Source organism: Physeter macrocephalus, chromosome 6 (genome assembly GCF_002837175.3).
Source record: "Physeter macrocephalus isolate SW-GA chromosome 6, ASM283717v5, whole genome shotgun sequence".
In the NCBI taxonomy this organism is placed as follows: Eukaryota; Metazoa; Chordata; class Mammalia; order Artiodactyla; family Physeteridae; genus Physeter; species Physeter macrocephalus.
Genome location: NC_041219.1, coordinates 50,908,472 through 50,926,910, shown reverse-complemented (window position 1 = coordinate 50,926,910; position 18,439 = coordinate 50,908,472). Strand labels below are relative to the sequence as shown.

Below are 18,439 nucleotides of genomic sequence, written 5' to 3'. Positions count from 1 at the left end.
TCACACCCCACCACACCCTAAACCTAACCCCTAACCCCTAACCCTAACCCCTAACACTAACCCTAAACCCTAACCCTAACCCCTAACACTAACCCTAAACCCTAACCCTAACCCCTAACCCCTAACCCTAACCCCTAACCCCTAACACTAACCCTAAACCCTAACCCTAACCCTAACCCTAACCCTAACCGGCTCGGAATCAATTTTCTTTTGTTGGTTTTCAGAGCAAGAAGTGGTTAGGGTCTGTAATAAACCCTTCTGATTGCTGGGATGGCTCATTCGTTTGGGAGCAGAGAGGCACCAAACACCCCCCAAATGTCCCCCAGGAGCCCTGGCCTTTCCCCCACCTGGTGTCGGGATAGTCCTGTCTGTGCGAACTCACAGCCGGCAGGGAGGCGGCACCAAACACCCCCCAAATGTCCCCAAGGAGCCCTGGCCTTTCCCCCACCTGGTGTCGGGATAGTCCTGTCTGTGCGAACTCACAGCCGGCAGGGAGGCCGGGGACCCCCGAAGCCCCGGGTCATGAAATGGCCTGAGCGTGTGTTCCTCCACACTGGGGACGGAGCCCACGGTCCCCGGGGCCCAGGGGAGGGCTGGCCTGGGCCAAAGTGGACGGACGGCCAGATGGTGGAGGAGAGGAGGCCTTCAGCTGCGACGGGAGTGAGGCCTCGAGGACGCCGGTCAGGGGGAGCGACCAACCGCACCAAAGGCTCCCCGAAGCCCTGGCCCTGGGGGAGGGGGCCCTGCCACCATGGCCGTGGAAGGAGCCACGTTCCCAGAGAAGGACACAGAAGGACCCCCACGAGGGACAGCAAAGTGGGGGCGTGTCACCCCAGACACCGCAGAGCATCAGAAAGGCCGCAGGAGCTCCTGGGTGACCGCAGGCCTGGGAGGGAGCCTGGCAGGGTCGGGGGCGCCCTGCGGAGCAGAGGGGAGCCCAGAGCTGCCGGGCCAAGCTCCGGGAGAAAGAGGAAGCACGGGCTCCCTGGTGAGGCTGGGAAGGGGGCAAAGGGCGCACAGTGGGCCCTGCCGGACCGAAGCCGCACCCTCCCCTCACCGGCCACGCGGCGTCGGCCACCCAGCAGTGTATCTCAGCCACCGGGACACCTCTGAGCTCCCCTCCAGGACCACAGCCCCTACCCTCCCTGCCTGGGGACCCACACAAACTGCCTCCACACGGATGCTGGGGGCCCGCCACGTGGCCCCCACTTTGTCCTCGGCGAGTCCTGGTCCTTCCGACCTGGGTGCGGCCCTGGCCTGCTGCGTGTGGGCCAGGAGGGGTCAGGCCGGGGTCACCAGTAGTCCTGACCCCCGCCTCTCCTCACCACCCTGCACCCGCCATGTGCAGCCGTGTCCCCTCCCTGGTTCTGCAGGCATGTCGGGGTCCCACCGCTCCTGCTGAGACCTCAGCGTCTCACCTGCAGCCCCGCCCGGCCTCAGGGACCTGAACTCCACGCCCAAGCCTATCCCCGTGCCTCGAGAGTCACTCAGAAGCCGCTGAGGATGGCTCACACCTCGTACGGCCCCTGGGTCCCGCCTCACACACTGCTGGGGACGCCTCGGCCCCTGAACTCGTAAGGGCCGGCGCCTGGGGAGCTGGCCGTAGACAGGTCCTGACTTCCGGCTAGGTCAGCTCCCTGGGAAGTGGTACCGACGACCCACGTGAGCTCTGCGAGGAAGGGTGTGTGTCCATCGGGCGAGCGGCCAGACCTCCCCGAGGGCAGCCGCAGCGCCCAACAGGTGACAGGGCGTGAGACCTTGATCCACCCGCGTGGCTGCGACAGACCCAAGGCTCCCAGACTTTCCCTGTAGCATCCTGGGATGATTTCCCTTTTTGTGCTCCTGGGGAAGCTTCAGGGTATCCCACTGCCTGGCTCCTCTGCATTTGGGGTTTGCCCACAACTTTCGGGGGGCATCCATCAGGAGCCCCTCACTGCCCCTCCCTCAAGGAGCCCTCTGCGGAGCCCGTCCTGCCAGCGGGGGCTGTGCCGGGGGCTGCACTGGGGGCTGCTCGGCTTCCCGGGCTCACTTCATCTGCATCGCTCTGGACCACTTCGTGCATAGCCTCCTGGGGATGGGGCGCCCAGGGTGCGGAGCAGGGCCACGGCTGCCTGACCCCGGGAGGACCTTCCCAGTTACTGATTTTAGGCTGCTGGACCCCTACCCCCATGGACTGTCGGGCTGGCATGGAATTCCAATGCCTTCCAACTCTGGAAGGCCGGGGCTGCTGTTTCCTGGCTTGGAGCGCTTCAGCTGAGAAGCCAGACACACTCTGATGTCTGAGCCTTTGTATGTGACCTACTTTTTCCCTCTGAGTTTTTACAATGTTGTTTTCATCTCCAGTGGCCTGAAGTTTCATGCTGATACGCCTCAGGATGGGTCTTTCTTCATTCATTTCTGGCCCGTGGTGAGTCCTTGCACACAGGAAACCCGGGCTTTGAGTCCTGGGAATTTCTTTAGAAAATATGTCTTTGATAATTCCTTCTTCATGGGTCTCTATTTTTGGATCTTATATTCTTTAGACCTCCTGAATTGGTCTTCTAATCTGTTTTTTCTTTTCCTTTCCTACTTCCTACTTCTTTTCTTGAGTTCTGCTCCTGGCTTTTTGAGAATTCCTCAATTTTATGTCCCAAACATTTGCTGGAGTTTTAACAAATTCTGTTACACACACACATACTCATACAGGTACGTATTAAGTCTGCGAAGACATATACCCACATCACGTGTGTGTGCATGTGTGTAATTTCCAGAAGCGCTTTCTTGTCTTCTTCCAGCTCTTGAAATAAGTCTTCCATCAAGGAAGCTACTGCCTTGTGTCAAGCAGCACCCAGCTCTGGGTGGGAGCTGGGGGTGAAAGTGACCTTGGCCAGCGAGCCTGGCGGGCTCGCCGTGCTTCTCCGTGTCTGTGGCACCTCCTCTCTGCTGCCTCTGCTGTTCTGTCCCCTCTAAGCTCCTAACCCCTTTCCTTAGGTTTGTGTTTGTTTGTCATCTCTCTCCTCCCACCAGACGAGGATCCTGATGCTAGAAGCCCGGCGGGGGGATGGGGGGTTTCACAGAGGGGCCTCCACAGAGGGGCCTCAGACCCCAGCTCACAGCGCCCAGGTTCTGCGTCAGGCTTGGTTGGTAGGCTAGCGGGATACCCGCCCCCCAAATTCTTGTCCACCCGAAACCTCAGAACATGACCTTCGTCGGAATTGGGTCTTTGAAGATGCAATTAGTTAAGGACCTTGAGATGAAATCATCCCTCATGTAGGGCAGGCCCTAAATGAGATGCTGGCATCTCTGTAAGAGGAAAGAGGGAAGTTCAGATGCCCAGGAAGGAAGCCGGAGGCCAAGCCTGGCGGGACGTGGCCACAGCCCAGGAGCCCCCAGGACGGCAGGCAAACCCCAGAGGCTGCAAGAGGCAGGAAGGACCCTCCCCGAGGATGCAGAGCGAGTGCGGCCGCACTGACCCCTTGATCTTGGACCTCTGGCCTCCACACTGCGAGGGGGTGATTTTTGTTGCTGGAAGTCACCCAGTGTGCAGTCACTTGCTACAGCAGCCGTGGGAAGCTCAGAGCCTAAGTTTTTCGGTAAAGAACCCCCCGTGTCCTGAATGCACCCTCTGGGAGTGGGTGGGTCTCACACCTCGGGACTAGGGTTTCTCTCCATCTCCGGGTTTTCAGGAAGTTCCCCCACACTTGGCGTCGGCCTTATGGGGTCCAGAGTTGTGCAGGTGTGATTCCTCCCCGGCGTGAGCCTCTGGGGGCTCCAGGCTCCTGCAGGGCACACGGGGGGCCCCAGCCACGGTCCGGGTAGGGAGGGCCTGGGAGCCCTCCTGCGGCCTTTCCCCCGGCCCCCTGTCAGCTCCGCCTCCACTGCACACGCAGGGGGCCTGCGCCCCGACTCCTGAGTCCTGGGGTCTGAGCGTGACCCTGCCGCTCCCCTGGGGTTCAGCTCCCCGTGACCTGCCGGCTGCAGCTGCCTCTCCCGTTTGGCTTTGCTGTTGCCTCCTCTTCCGTTCACTCCCCGCACGTCCCCGCCACATCCAGGGCGTTCCAGGGGGCGAAGTGGGAAGCGTGTGTTCTGTTCTTTACACCTGGGAGCCTGGTACAAGCACCTGCGAAGTGCCCCGTGCGCCCCAGCGTGAGGGGTCCAGTGCTCGGGGCCCCCGAGGCTCCTCCTTCTGTGTGTCCAGCCCTGGGTGGGTACCTGGCACAAGGACCCTGGCTGAAGCGTGGAAGCCTGAGCCACGTGCTGGGCGAACTCCTCGGACAGAAGGCCCCGGCCAGTCTTTCTCAGGAATCTCGGTGGGAGGGGCCCACAGCGGACACACACGAGGCCCTCGGGTAGTACCGTTTGAATCCGGGAACGCAGAGGCCTCCCCGTCGGACGTGGGACTCCTCCGTCCTGAAGCTCCAAGCTTCCTGGGTGGGGCGGCGCTGGGTCTGCGGGGGCAGCCTGGATGAGGCCGGCCGTCCCTGGGACGGTGAGGACGGACAGCCAGAAGGGGCACTGCACCCTCCGCACCCCCTGCCCCTGCCGGGCTGGCTCTTCAGTCCTGGACCAGCCACGTGGAGGATGGGCGCTCGGCACGGATGAGTGACAGTAAGAGCCGCCTGGGCCTGGGTGCCACGTGGGTCAGTGTACGCGGTGCACGCTGGCCTAAGTGCCGGGCGGCCCGGCCCAAGCACGGCCAGTTGACGACGAGATGAGGGAGGCGGGGGTGATGATCCGCAGGCCTCCAGGCTTCAGGCAGAGCTGGGCCCTCCTCCGTCCCTGCGGGGCCCAAGGCAGCCCCCCGGGCGCCCGTCCGCACCTCGCTGCTGTGCGCTCCCATGTCCAGGACCCCTGGGCCGGGGCAGAATTTGGACTTCCTGGGGCAAAGGTGATCAGAGGCAGCTCCCGGGAAAGCGCTTTTGTTGTCATGAATTTCCACGACATCCAGGGTCCTGGAGCAGATTGTACAGACGCCCCCCAGAACACCCCTTGCCCCCCACAGTGGTGTGTCCACGCAGCACAGAATTAAAACATGGGACTTAACTGTTCACTTGAGAGACAGATTCAGCCAGCTGGTTTGCTCTGGTCTAGGAGGTGTTCATCAGAGCAGCTACCGTGGAGCGTTTTTAACACAGAAGCACGGCACGTGGAAGACGGAGCACGTACCCGACCGTCCCGAGTGCCGCTAGAGCCCGGGCGCCGCCCCAGCTGCGCACATCTGGACAGAAGCCGAGGGTGGGCAGGACGGCGCTCCACTCGCGGGGCCCTCACGCCTACCTGGGGCCGGGCCTTTTCCTTCCCCTCTGCCTGCCCAGTCAGCCCTGCTCTAAGGGGCCGCGAGGCGGCCCAGGAGGGGATGCTGTCTGCGACCTTGGGAGGGCCTGTGCTGTCCACCCACTCAACTTGCCGGGTGCAGACCAACGTCACAGGCAGCCCTTGGAACAGGGATCATGGGAGCCACAGACGCCAGGTCCCCGCACCGCCCCCCGCCGCCCCGAGTACCTCCGGGATGCCGGGTCCCCAGCTCTTCACTGCAACCTGTCCTGGTACCCGCGTGACCTCACCCTGTGACCCGGTGTGCGCTTCACGAAGCGGCTTTCACCCTCAAGACACAGATGCACCCGAATGTTTTTACTCTGTTTCTTCCTCCTTTTAAATGCTGATCGTGAGCCGCGACATTAACTTCACGACCCACTAACGGGGTGACGACCGGCGCTTTGAAAGGAGGTGACCTAGGAAATGCAAACGTCGGCACGTGCGTGGGGTCTGGGTCCTGCTGATCAATTAATCCATTTACCACATGGCTGTACGGGGGCCCCCGGATGAGGGAACGGGGCTGGCGGGGCCACAAGGCCCGCGCCTGCCCTCAGGCAGCTCACGGTTTGCTGGGGACACAGAGAAGGGAGCAGCCACGGCCCAGGCAGAGAAGGGGGTGGGGCGTGACCAGGCGGGGGGGAGGGGGCGGCAGCCACTTCCAGACGTGGCCCTGGCTGCAGGGGCGCTGGGCTGAAACCCTGGCATCTGGGGTGAATTAGCAGTCACGTAGCCAAGCAATCCTGAGGTGTCTTACAGCGCCCCTCACGGAAAACCAATTTATGCTAAAATGTGAAACCCCGCGGTGCTCATCTGCCATCTGTAAGAGGCCCGAGACCCAGTCGCGGAAGGCGATTACGTGCTCCAATTATAAGGTGTTTGGGTCAAGAGCTCAAGTAAGCTTTGAAGAAAGCTTTGAAAATAGGTCTCCGCACACAGGCCAGGGGCAACTCTGCAGACGCTTGGGACGATGACAGAGCTCGCTGGTCCCCTAGGGTCATCTCAGTGGGATCTGCCAACCCAAGCACCCGGGGCCCACTTCCCCGGTGGGGATGTGAACCCCGCGGGCCAGCACATAGGCGGGAGGTCACTGTCACCGAACACGTCTGGCCAGTCGGCCGTGTCTCCGAGTGTGAGCACCTCCCGCCGGGGGAGTGAAGGGGCCCTGAGCGGGTGCACCCCTCCCTGGCCTGCCCCAGGTGTGGCGGGGCCTTCCTGCCTGGACCGTGGGCTTCTCCTAATGTACCTGTTCCAGTACGAGGCGCTCTCCAGGGTGGGCTGATCTCAGGATGCGCGCATCAGAGACTGTCTCCTCACCCGGAAGACGCGTGGGCCTTCTGCAGCGCCAAGGCTGCATCTGGGTTGGGCAGGCCCGGCAGATCCAAGCCCCACCTCCACGGCCCACTGACCCCCGGCCGTGGCCTCCCTCAGCCACCCCAGCTGCAGTTTTCACGGCTGGAAACCCGAGGTGACGGTTCTGAGCTCCGACACCTGTAAGCCCCAAGGGAACAACGGTCTGTCTGCACCTTCTCAGCAAAGGTCTTAGAGCAACTTAAGGACCTGAGGCTGTGCTTGCAGGGAGAGGGCACTAGGGCTGCCGAGGGGGCGCCCTTTGCACGTAGAGGCCCCCCAGAACCTCCGAGGGGCGGGGGCGCAGGGCGCCGGGAGCCGGGAAGGGCTCGGGGGCTTGACGGGAGGAGACGCCCCGATTCACCGTGAGGAGACTGAGGGGTGCTGCCTGGGGCCACGCGGCCTGGAGGGCAGGCCTGACCCCGCAGCCATGCACAGCCAGGCCCGCCATGGAGGGCGGGTGGCCCGGAGCCCCCTCCAAGCCTCACCTCCTGTGGGTGTTCATTCAAAAGACCCCCGACGCAGCGCCTCCCGCACCAGGGCTGGCCCGGGCCCCCTGGGCATCCACACGCTGACCCCGGGCCCCACGGATCTGGGGACGGTGGCCCCGGGGGTCCAAGGGTCTGCTTGTCTCCCAGTCTCCACCTTTCGGGAAACCTGGCAAGGTCAGCTGCTTCCTAGACGGTCGGGGAGGCAGCGGCCTCACCTCAGAGGCCCTTCCGCTCCCGGAGCAGTGAGGCAGGTGGCAGGTGATGAGCTGGCACACCCGCACACCTGCCAGGTGTGACGACAGAGATCCCTCGCTTCCGTGCTGCACGGGGATGGAACAACCACGGCCGGCGCGCGGACAAGCGCACAGCTGCGGCTTCCACGACTGGAGACCTGGGGGCGCCCGCTGCAGCCCGGCCCAACGCTCCTCGTGGGCGGCCCTGCTTGGGACGGGCCCCCAGGCCTGCGAGGGGAGGCTGCAGGCAGGGCACCCCTGCCTGAACTCCCGCCAACACAAGTGGCCTCCGAGACATCTGATGGGCTGCCTGGGTGCAGCCGGGGGCCCACGTCTCCGCTCAACAGCCCCGTCCTCAGAATGTGCCCCCAGAGGCCTGGCTTGTCCCCACCCGACCTCCCTGCCTGCGATGGGACCAGGGCGTCCGTGTCTCATCTCGGAGCAGCTACACCTAATTGGCCTCTTAAGGACGTTGCTGAAACAGCCCATCTGACTTCTCCAGCGGAGGCTGCAAGGGCAGGAAGGGGTGGGTTTTCCTCTAGACTGATTCCTGAGGGGCCGCGGCCCCCGCTTCTCTGCCGTGGATGCCAGGGGAGAACTTCCAGATGCTTCCACGAGACCCCAGACCTCTCTGACATAACGTCCCCCAGCATCGAGGCGGGAATTTTGGCCAGGAGCCATAGCTCACCCCGGTCCTCAGCTGCCTACGTCAACCTCACGAGGAAGAGCCCGGATGAGAGGTGATCATTGGCTGGCGGAGCCCAACACTGTGCGGGCCCAGCATTCGGAGCACCAGAGCCGTCCCCGTGGCCCCGGCCGGGCAGCCCCGCTCCCCTGGCCCACACCATCCCAGCCTGTGCTTAATGAGTTTTCCTTTGGGAAAGGAATCTCAGAGAAAACAGCCCCAAAGCCACTTTGCCGCCCTCTGCCTCCCAGCCTGCGGGAGACCAGCCTGGGGGGCCCAGAGTCCACAACTGTCCCTCTCGGTGGGATCCAGGAGGGACAGAGGCACCCTCAGCGGCTCTCGGGGTCTCTGCTCCAAACAGCTACCATGCCTGCCTGGGGGCGGGAGGGGATGACCCGGATGAGGCCCACGGTCCCTCCCCAATCACTTTTCTATGAAGGCCCTTCGTTCTGAAGCCCTCCTGTGGGTTCTAACCTTCCCTCCAGCCTGGAGCCGGCAGTACATCGCCCAGAAACAGGACAACTTCACCAGCAATCTCGTGCGGGCTGACCGGCCTGGAGGGGGTTCTGTCCAGCCTCTCGGGCCGCTGAGCACTCAGTGACCGTGTGATGGGTCTGCGCAGCCCGGGGACAGACTGATCTGGCCACAGAGCAGGGAGCTTCTGGAGGAGGAGGGGCTGGCAGCCTCTCTGTCTGTCCTGTCATCGCCGGTGTGGGACGTACCCCCGCCCCAGTGTGCTCTGGTGCCTAAGGCTCCCGCACCCCCAGTACAGCCAGGGGGCCGCGTACGTACCGTGGTGGTCTTTATCCGCCCGCCGGGCTGCGTGCACGTCCAGCCTGACCGGTTGATCAACAAGTCACAGCCTTCCCCCTCCAGACAAGGGAGCATGTCACACCACTGCTTTGTTTTGATAATTCGTGCTGCAGAGAGAAGAGAGAGCTGTCAGCGCTGGCCTGGGGCGTGAGGGGTACCTACGCAGCCCGATTCCCGGCACCGGAATTCAGGGATGGGACGGTCCAGTGGGCAGCGCCTGGTGTCAATCAGGGTGGCCTGGCCAGACTGCTGCCCCCTCCCTGGCCTCGCAGTCAATCGCTCACTGCCCACCACCAGCTCTGCCACTGGCCACTCAGTAAGTAGTGACTGAGGGCGCTGGGGACAGTTTCAAGGACCTCCCTTCCCGGAGGCAACAATGTACTTCTCTCCTTTGTCTGGAATCTACGTGAGAGCCAGGAAAGAGAGCAGCGGGCGGGGGTGGGGGGGAGGTCTGCCGGTCAGGACCCCCCTCAGATGCAGCGGGGACTGCCCGTCTGCAGGCCGGGATCCTGGGGCCTGGGTGGGTGCTGGGAGGGAGGTGGGCGGGGGAGGGGGGGACTCCTGGCAGATCGTATGGAGGCCACGGCCCTCCCGGGGCCTCAGCCACAAAGGGGACCCCCCCCCACGAGGACGTCCCAGGGCTGGTGACATCAGGACTGGAGTCCTTGTCATTGTCAGATGGGGTGGGGAAGGTAGACCCCGTGGCCGCTAAGCACTGATGACTCCAAACCCACGCTTCCAGGCAGAAGGGGGCGGCGTCTCTCTCTTCCTGGGAAACCCACCACCTTTCTGTGGCAGTGGCGGGAGGGCCTGGGAACCCATCTGTGACGGAGACCCTGGAAGGAGGGACTTTGTGATGCAGAGAACACCGACTGTGTGCACGGAACCGTTCAAGGAACCCGGGAACTACGGGTCGTTTTGAATCAGGACAGAGTGATGCGCGTCCTTTGTAAAGCACGTTCGACTGCTTTGGTGGCTGCCGCGGCCCCCACGGCCCCGCCCTGCTCTTCCTGCATCTTGAAATTCTTCACAACTTTTAAAGGATCCCAGCATTTCCACTTCGCATGTGGGCCGCCAATCACGCCACCAGTCCTGCAGGCAGTGACTGTCCCTACAAAGGCGATAGGGGACCTGGGAGGGGCCTCGTCCCATGGGGGCCTGGGCCTTGGGGCCGCTGCAGGGGAGGGTGACTCGGTGAGTCTTAACCAAGGGTGGACTGCGGGGTGGTCTGGAAAACAGACAAGGATGGCATCCCAGGTGACCTCTTGATGCCAATTCTGACAAACAAGCAGGAGCTGCCTGAGCACAGCGGAGAGTGCCCTGGGATCGACTGGTGATGCCTGCCAAGGGCGCAGCAGAGGGCCCTGTGGGTAGTGTGTGCTGCTCACCTGGGCCCGCACCAAGCATCTCTCTACCCACAGCCACAGCTGGTCATCCTGAGACCGGCTCCTTTCTAGGCCGAGCTACGGACGGAGCTGTGACCCCCGTTCCCTGCAGTCGCAGGATGAAGTCCTGACCCCAGAGTGGCTGGACTTGGAAACAGAGCCTTTACAGAAGTACCTGAGGTTAAATGAGGTCATATGGGTGGGGCCTCACCCCACAGCATTGGTGCCCTTATAGGACCTGACCTCAGAGAGCTCAGCCTCTCCCACGTGGGACACAGCGCAGGCGGCCGTCGGTGGGCCAGGAGGGGGTCCCCACCAGGGGCGAGCCAGCCGCACCCGCATCGCAGCCTCCTCGCCTCTGGACTTCGAGAAAATGAATTTCTGCTGTTCAAGACCTACAGCCTATGGTGCTTTGTGACCGCAGCCTGAGCTAAGACGGCCCGGGAGACCTCACAGCGCGGAAATGCCCCGCATCCAACTGAAGTCAGAGTGGAAAAACACTCCAGCTGAGCGTCAGCGTGGTTCCCACGGAAGAGGAGACGCGGCTCTGCTCTCACGGCAGGCGTGGGGGACGGGCCGTCTCGCTGCCCAGAAACGTCTCTAGGCCACGGCAGGCCCGGCTCCAGCCGCACCTGGAGCCCTCCCAGGACCCGCGGGCCACAGGCGGCTGCATTCCCCAGCACATCCCCTCGGGACTCTTTTCCTCATCCGCTCAACGTTCCTGCAGAAGTCTCCGGAGCAGCCCCGCCGTCCCTGGTGCACCATTTTAGTGACAGTAAATGACAACACAAAAGCCTCGTCGCACACCAGCAAACGCAAACCGTAAACGCAAGAGAAAGCAAACGGATTGAAATACACCCCCCACCAATCCCCGGAAACCCTATGTGCATGGCTTAGAGACGGTCGTGATGAGTTGAAGAACGAAGGGAGGGTTTCTCTGGGATCAACCAGGACAGACGGCGTGGGAGGAGGCTCAAGAGTGGCTAAAAAAAAATCTGGATCTGCGCTCCTGTCTGTCTCCTGGGCCGCACCCAGGGAAATGCTGTCAGCGTACTGTGCCTGTCACCACGGAGGCGGGGGACCCAGACCCCAGCTGTGCCCAGGGAGCGGAGCCAAGAGCAGGAACTTGGCCTTCTCAGGTGACAGACCTGCCCTCAGCTGCAAGAGGGAAACGCAGTTCTGGAGGCAGGGAGGCCGAGGCGAGGCCCCATACAGAGAGACCGGAGCCATCCAGAAGGGCACTGGCCCAGACCAGCGGGGCAGGGCAGCATGGGCAACGTCAGAGGCCTGGTTCTGATACCCACGCTTCCCTGGCTAGCCTGCCGGACCAGACAACAGAGGAGGGATGGGTTCAATCCTGCACTGCTGTGCCAGCAGAGGACCTCGAGCCGGCAGTGCTTCCCGTGGGCTCCGTCCTCCCCGGGAAGCTTGGTGACCAAGGGGACAGAGGAGAAGCTGCAAGTGGAGTACCTGGCCCGGGGCTTGGCCAGTCCATGTGTAAAACACACACCCCTTCATGGTCAGGTGAGGACAGAAGCCACTCTTGGTCGCTGACCGTGGGGCTGGAGACGGTAGACGGACACTGGCAGAGACCGAGCTAGCCTCCAAGCATCCAAGGGGGTGGGGCGCCCGCTGGTCTCCTGAGGCTCCTCCCCCCAGGCTGCAGCTCAGCTCGGCTCCAGGCCCTCGGGCAGGGACACGGGCCCCGTTCCCCTTCCCCAAAGCACAGGGGGTGTCACCAAGACTTCATCCCCTCTGCTCCGTCCCACACGCAGTACTGAGAGGCGGGGCGATGGCGGTGGGGGAACATGCGGCCCCTATTCTCCTGGGGGGGCCCCACAAACATGACGGGACAACATTTGAGGGTCAGGAAGAGGGAGGAAAGCTTGAGGGGCAGGGTCCCAAGTGCCGTCAATAGGGGGCGGGGCGTAGGTCCTGCGGACGGTGCAGCCACAGAGCCTGGCCACACACGTTCACACACACGTACACACGTATGCACATGCACAGGAATGTAGAGGTCACACAAATGCCCACGTGCAGGCACATGCACACACGTAAACACCCACAAAGGCATGCACACCACACCCACACGTGTGAAACAGCACACACGTGTACACCACGGACATACACACAGATATGCGCACACGTTCACAGGCACGCTCACTGCCATACTTGTGGGACCACTTCATGGGCTAGTCTAGCACACAGCAGGCATGCGGGTGTGTCTGCAAAACAAATAGGCATACCTGCTGCGTGGCCACCGCCCTGTCCCCACCTGGCGCGGTGGCCTGGGCGTGCGGGTGCCGGCCCTGCGGAGGGCACTGGCCGGCCAGGCTGATCACACAGCGCCTTTCGCTGGCCGCGGGAGCTCGGCTCACCCAGCCCCGGCCCACTTCCTGCTGGGGGCGCGGACGGAGGCGCAGGGCTGGGTCACCACGTCCCGGGGACAAAGGGGCCTTTCGTGCCCACACGTCACCACCTCCTCTCCTCTGGCCCCCGCGTCGTGGCAGCTCCAGCGGGGGAGGGCGGCGCCCAGGGCTGGGGTGCTGAGGGATGGCGGCTGGCGGCTGCAGACAGCGGTCCAGCCTGTTCCTGTGTCACAGCCACGGGGCCCTCGGCCCGTGCAGGCCAGGGGCGCGGATCTCCCGATGGCCACGCGCCCAGCGCCTGTCCCGGGCCTCGGGGCCCGGCGTGGACCAGCTCTGCAAGCTCGAGCCTTTGAGAGGAAGCGGAAGCCCCGGCCCCGGCCCGGCCCACACGCCTCTCCCTCCGCATCGCACATACACACGCCCACGCGCACACACATCCACCGTGTGCACGTGGGGACGGCGGCCTGCAGGGTCCCCATCTCTCCAGCGGCCAGTGCTGGGGCCTTGGGATGGAGAGGCTGGGTCCCTTCTCTCCGAATCCCCCTCTGCGAGGACACCCGGGTGATTCCAGGCCCGGAGAAGCTCATTCCCAGCTGCCGCCCCCCCAGAAGGAAGCCGCCCCTGCAGCCCAGCTGCTCATGAAGGACAGAACAGAAGGCCTCTCGGGACACAGAGGGCGCCGGGCCAAGCTCTCAGGCAGCAGGGGCCTGGCGGCTGGGAGGGGAGCAGGGCAGGGCCCAGGGCGTCCAGGGGGCTGAGAAGCGGGGGGCCCGGCTGGGGTGCAGGCCCTGGACACGACCGGACTGCTTCAGGTGGGTCTGGGTCAATCGGCTGAAGGGCCAACTTGCCAGAACTGTGGGGCAAGCTGTGCCTGGAATCGAAGACACATCCTGGCAGCTGCAGGGTGACAAGGGCCACAGAGGGGGCTGCGGGGACACAGCCAAGAGGAGACGGAGTGACGTGCACTCGGGGGACAGGACGGCTCTTCCCAGGTGAGCGGGTGGCGCTGCAGCCCACGAAGAACCCGAGGGAGGACCCTCAGGAGCGGTGCGCTCACCAGGGGTCCTAACGGGGACATAGCTCATCTGCCTTGGGGCCCTGCCTCGGGGACCAGCTCCGTCCTCAAGAGACAGAAGGAGCCGGGCCCCTGTGGTCCCGGCTCTGAAGATCAGCCGCCTGGGATCAGAGGGACTGGGGCTCCATTCACTCAGATCTGACGGCCAGCGGAGAGAGGGGCCTTTGCTTGAGCTCATTTACACCCCAAAGAGCTAACGGTGCTTTACATATGCAATTTCTCAGGAGCCTGCAAAGCATTCAGAGTTGGTCTCAAACAGCAGAAACCAGCAGCACCTTTCTTCGGAAGGCCCACGAGACAAAGCTTTTTTTCTTATCTGCTCACATTTCCTGAGCCCTTGCGCTCACCAGGCCCCGTGTGGGCCTCTGACTGGCTTAACCCTGGAGCTGCAGTGTCCACCCCTCCAGGGCCAATGTTCTGGGATTTTCCATCTCGGGGGAAAAAGACGACCCACGTGAGGCAGGAGAAACGCGGGAAGGGTCAGGACTGAAGGCAGAAGCTGGAGGGCCTCAGAGTCCAGACTCGCACTGTTCAAAGGGGACACTTAGCGCTGTGGCTTCTCCCCAGTGCTCTCCTCGACTGGGCTAAGCACCCCTATTTGATTCCTTTGAACCTTCCTGATCAGCGTCCCGAGGAGGTACAGAGGGTCTGAGTGGACCCCAGTTCAATCAGCTCACCAGCCACGGGAGCCTCCTACGGCCAAGAGCCTGTGTGCCCAGCTGTGGATCCTGTGTGTGTGTTTGTGTATATGTGTGCGTGTGTGTGCACACACCTGTATGTTGTGTGCGCACACACGCACACACGAGTATTTGTGTGTGGGTGTGTATGTCCCCGTGTGAGGTCTGAAATTCTATTCTAGTGACTGAGCTGCACGTATGTGGGAACCCTGCCGCCAGCAACACCCCTCTCCCCACCGTGACGCACATCATGCTGTGACCCCCCCCCTTTGTTTACCAGCACAAACAAGCTCCGAAGATGTGGAAGCTCAGAAACGTGCCCCAACGAGATGCCCTCGCCCACCCCCAAACCTAAGGACTGGACAACCAGGGTGACCTCGAAGCCACCCGGGGTCTGGTGGACAGCACGCCTGCTCAGACAGCAGCTGCGGTGACCAGCGCGCCGCTTGCTTGAGTCTGGACAGATGGACGGGGATCGCGGAGACCATAACACTCAGCTCAACGCCTGCACCCTTTGCTGCTCGTAAATTGCATGGTTCCCTTTGGAATAAACTGTTTTCTTCACTTCCATTAACACATGAATCTGCTTACTTTACTCAACAGCTTGGAAAAATGAATCATCCAGAACAAAACCAGTGGGATTCCAGAAATCTCTGGCCACATTCTCAGATACAGTCATAAATGGACCTTGTCCGTCTGAGACGGGGAGGCCGCTGTCTCTGGAAGCATCTAACCCAGAAGCATCTGTCCCCAAAGTCCCCCGGATCTTGCTGGTGACAGAGGGGTGAGGCCACATCCACACCCATGAGGAAAGGGGCGGCTGACATTTAATACAAGCATATAGATATTAATTACACACACACACACGGGAGTCAAATATAACTGGGCTGTATCAAGGGTTCTGGAAGAATCTACCGCATGAAGAGCTGACACAGGCCCTGAGGATGTAATCCAGATGCTACTGCTGCAGAGGGAACGTTTCGAGGAGCCCAGGAGGGCCCTGGGCTCCCGTCTCTGTGCTCCTCAGGATGGCACGTTGAGGCCCCTCCCGGGAGCAGTTACCAGCAGGGACAGGAAGGCCCGTGGGGCTGGGAGGACAAGGGCACCCTGGGTAGCCCCCGAGCTATCCTTAGAGGACCTTCCCGGCAATAGCCACTCTCAGGCCGTCCCTCCCTGGCAGCCTGGCCCCGGGGCCGGGAGGAATCAGAGGAGTAGCGCTCTGGAGGAGTGCAAGCGACGGTGGAAGGATAGGTGAGCCCACGGGAGGCCCCGCACGGCCTGGGGAGGGCCGGCAGCTGTGTGGAGATGACCCGGCACACCTGGGCCTCCCTGGCGGGCTCTGGTCTCCCCCTGAGCCCACCAGGGGATCGGTGGCCTTGGGCTTGGGAAAACACAAACACCCAGAGCATCTGCTGGGACACACCCATGATTCCGGGAGAAATCCATTTTGCCCTGACACACCCAGGGGCAGCTTCTGCATCTTACAGACTCCCATTTGAAACGTCAATGCCCAAACACACCAGGTGAGCACGCCTGGCGGGACTGAGCGGGCCAGGTGGCCCTTGGGGGCTCCGAACCAAGCTGCTGGGCCGGGCAGGCAGCCACTGACCGTGGGGGCCGGCTGGCTGGTCCGCACGGGGAGTCACATGCTCCTTTGTCGACAGACTGACTGCTGGTTATTGCTTATGAGGAATCACACACGGGGACAAGGAAGCTCAGAGAGGTTAGGAGATCTGCCACACTCACGCAGCTGCCGGAAGGGGGTGATGCGAGGGCTTGAGCCCGGTCGGCCTGACCAGGGTCCCCCATGCTCCCTGATTCCATGCGGCCGTGCGCGGGAAGGGGCTCCCAGAGGCAGCCAGAGGACGAGCAGGCAGGGCCCGGCCGGCAGGAGGAACCGTGGCTCGACCAGGGAGGGAGAGGAGGCCAGGGTGGCGCTCGGAGCTCGAGCCCCTGGGGTCCGAGCCCCAGCGCTGCGGCTCACAGCTGGGCCCTCAGGTCAGGCGCCTGCCCTCTCTGTGCCTCAGTTTTCTCACCTGTGCACGGGATGAAGGCCGCTGTGTCGGGGCAGGGTAGGGGGCTGATGATGCAAGGACAGAGCTGACGTAAGAGCCGGTCAGAACGGCCGCGGCTGAGGGGAAGCCCCCCCCGCCCCACCACTGCTCTTCATTCTCTCAGCATCATTATGGGCTAGGACAGCGCAAGGGATGCTGTGGCGCGAAATGCGCGTGCCCCCCAGCGCCAGGCTGCTCTGCTGCAGGCGGGTGGCTGGCCCTGCAGTTGGTGTGGGGCAGAGGCCTTCCGTCCCAGCATCCCGAGCGCTGGAGGCCAGCAAGGGACAGCACAGCCACACCGAGGACCAGTGCCAGGGCCACTGAGGGGACAGGGAGGTGACCCTCCCCTGGGGCAGCCCCACCCCCCAGACTGTGTTAAAGGGCCCTGTGTAGCCACCGCCTGCCCCGTCCTTCTCCATCTCCGGGGCCAAGCACGGGAGGCCCCCGTCCGTCCTTGGGACCGGGATTAACCCATCAGGGAAGCGCGTGGGATGGGAGCGGGCACAGCTCAGCCGCTGGGACCCCTGAGCTCAAGGGGCCTGTCAACCTCTACCTCCCGGGCAAAGAGGGCCGTGGTCACTCACTCAGGCTGCACTCACCCCAAGCCATGGGGCACGCCCAGCTCAAGGATGTGGGCCTGTTCTCAGGACCAAGGGGCAGGCGGGGAGACCCACTTTCCCTGGAGAAGCCTGGGGTCCAGTGGCCCCAAGGCCATGCACGCTCCCGGGTGGGGTCTGTGATGGAGGCCAAGGCCGTGGGCCACACCAGACTGGCACACATCACACCCAAGACCCGACAATTTGGGAAGAAAAGGCACATTCTCCTCCTGGTCATTCATGCTGAATCCTTTAATCACTCGGAAAAGAAAAATCTGCAAAACCCAGATTACATTTTAAAATTAGGCAAAATTTTCTTTCGACAACTTCTAGACAGCATAATTTAGCGAGAACAGTCTCGATAATTATTTTTTCTTTAAATAGTTACAGTAGAATGGATTAATTTCTGAGACGGTTCTCTGATTGGCGTGATTCATTAGCTGCCTGGGACCTGTCCCCAGCAGAGCTCGAGAACGGAGAAGTTTCCCTGTGTGATCAGTTAGCGTCCTGCGCCCGTGGAAGACACTCCAGATTTGGGTAATCAAACTGGATTGAGAGAGAAAAACCACAGTTGTCATGAGCTACCTGTCTCGTTATTTCACTAGGATTAAGAAATGTAAGTAGAGGGGAAACGAAAAACACTCCAATCATTTTTCTTGGGCAAATTCCCATGAAATGACAGAAGCTCCTCGAGAGGAGGAGCTTGCAACCGGCTTGCAACAGGGCAGACAGGAGATGCAACCGGCTTTGCATTTTAACCAGAGGCAGGAAAGCATCTCCCTGGTTCCGGGAGGTGGTAGGGTTCCTGGGGGGCAGCAGGGGAGTGTCACGGCCTCACTGTGTGGAGACCCTGCACATCCCTTCGTAGAGAGCTGAGACACACTTTCATTTAGGGAGGCCACTTGTGGCAGCCGGGCGCCCATGGGGGTGGGGGCTGTGCTGTGGGTCAGTCTGCCAGGAAGTGATGAGGTCCATGGTCCAGGGGCGTGGTCTTGCCTGCACGGGGAAGATGCTGGACATGACAGAGGGGCACTGAGGCTGAGAACACTGGCTGCTTTCAGGGAATCCAGGCCCCCACTAGGACTCAGACCTATCAGCTCTCACAGAAAGTTTCACTGTGAGGCCCATGAAACATTTAGAAAACCATCCTCGGTCCACTCATTTCTCCTTCTGTTCACCTGTCCATCCATCCAGTCACCCACCCCTCCATTCACCTATCTACCCATCCATCCAACTATCCACCCACCCAACTATCCATCCATCCACCCACTCATCCATCCATCCATCCATCCACCCACTCATCCACCCACTCATCCATCCATCTGCCCACTCATCCATCCATCCACTCATCGACTCATCCATCCATCTATCCATCCACCCACCCATCTGCCCACTCATCCATCCATCCATCCACTCACT

The 18,439-nt window shown here is 62.2% G+C and overlaps 1 protein-coding gene across 2 annotated transcripts in view; it reads right to left on the bottom strand.

Moving 5' to 3' along the window:
- TAFA5 (TAFA chemokine like family member 5) overlaps window positions 1-18,439 on the bottom strand; it is a 199,556-nt gene that overhangs the window by 22,482 nt on the left and 158,635 nt on the right. The window contains exon 3 of one of the 2 annotated variants that reach the window (XM_024127483.1): window positions 8,844-8,971. In XM_024127483.1, coding sequence (XP_023983251.1) covers window positions 8,844-8,971 — 128 coding nt within the window. Of the gene's footprint in view, window positions 1-8,645; window positions 8,972-18,439 lie in introns of those variants that run through there. The other variant, XM_024127484.1, reaches the window with a different exon arrangement.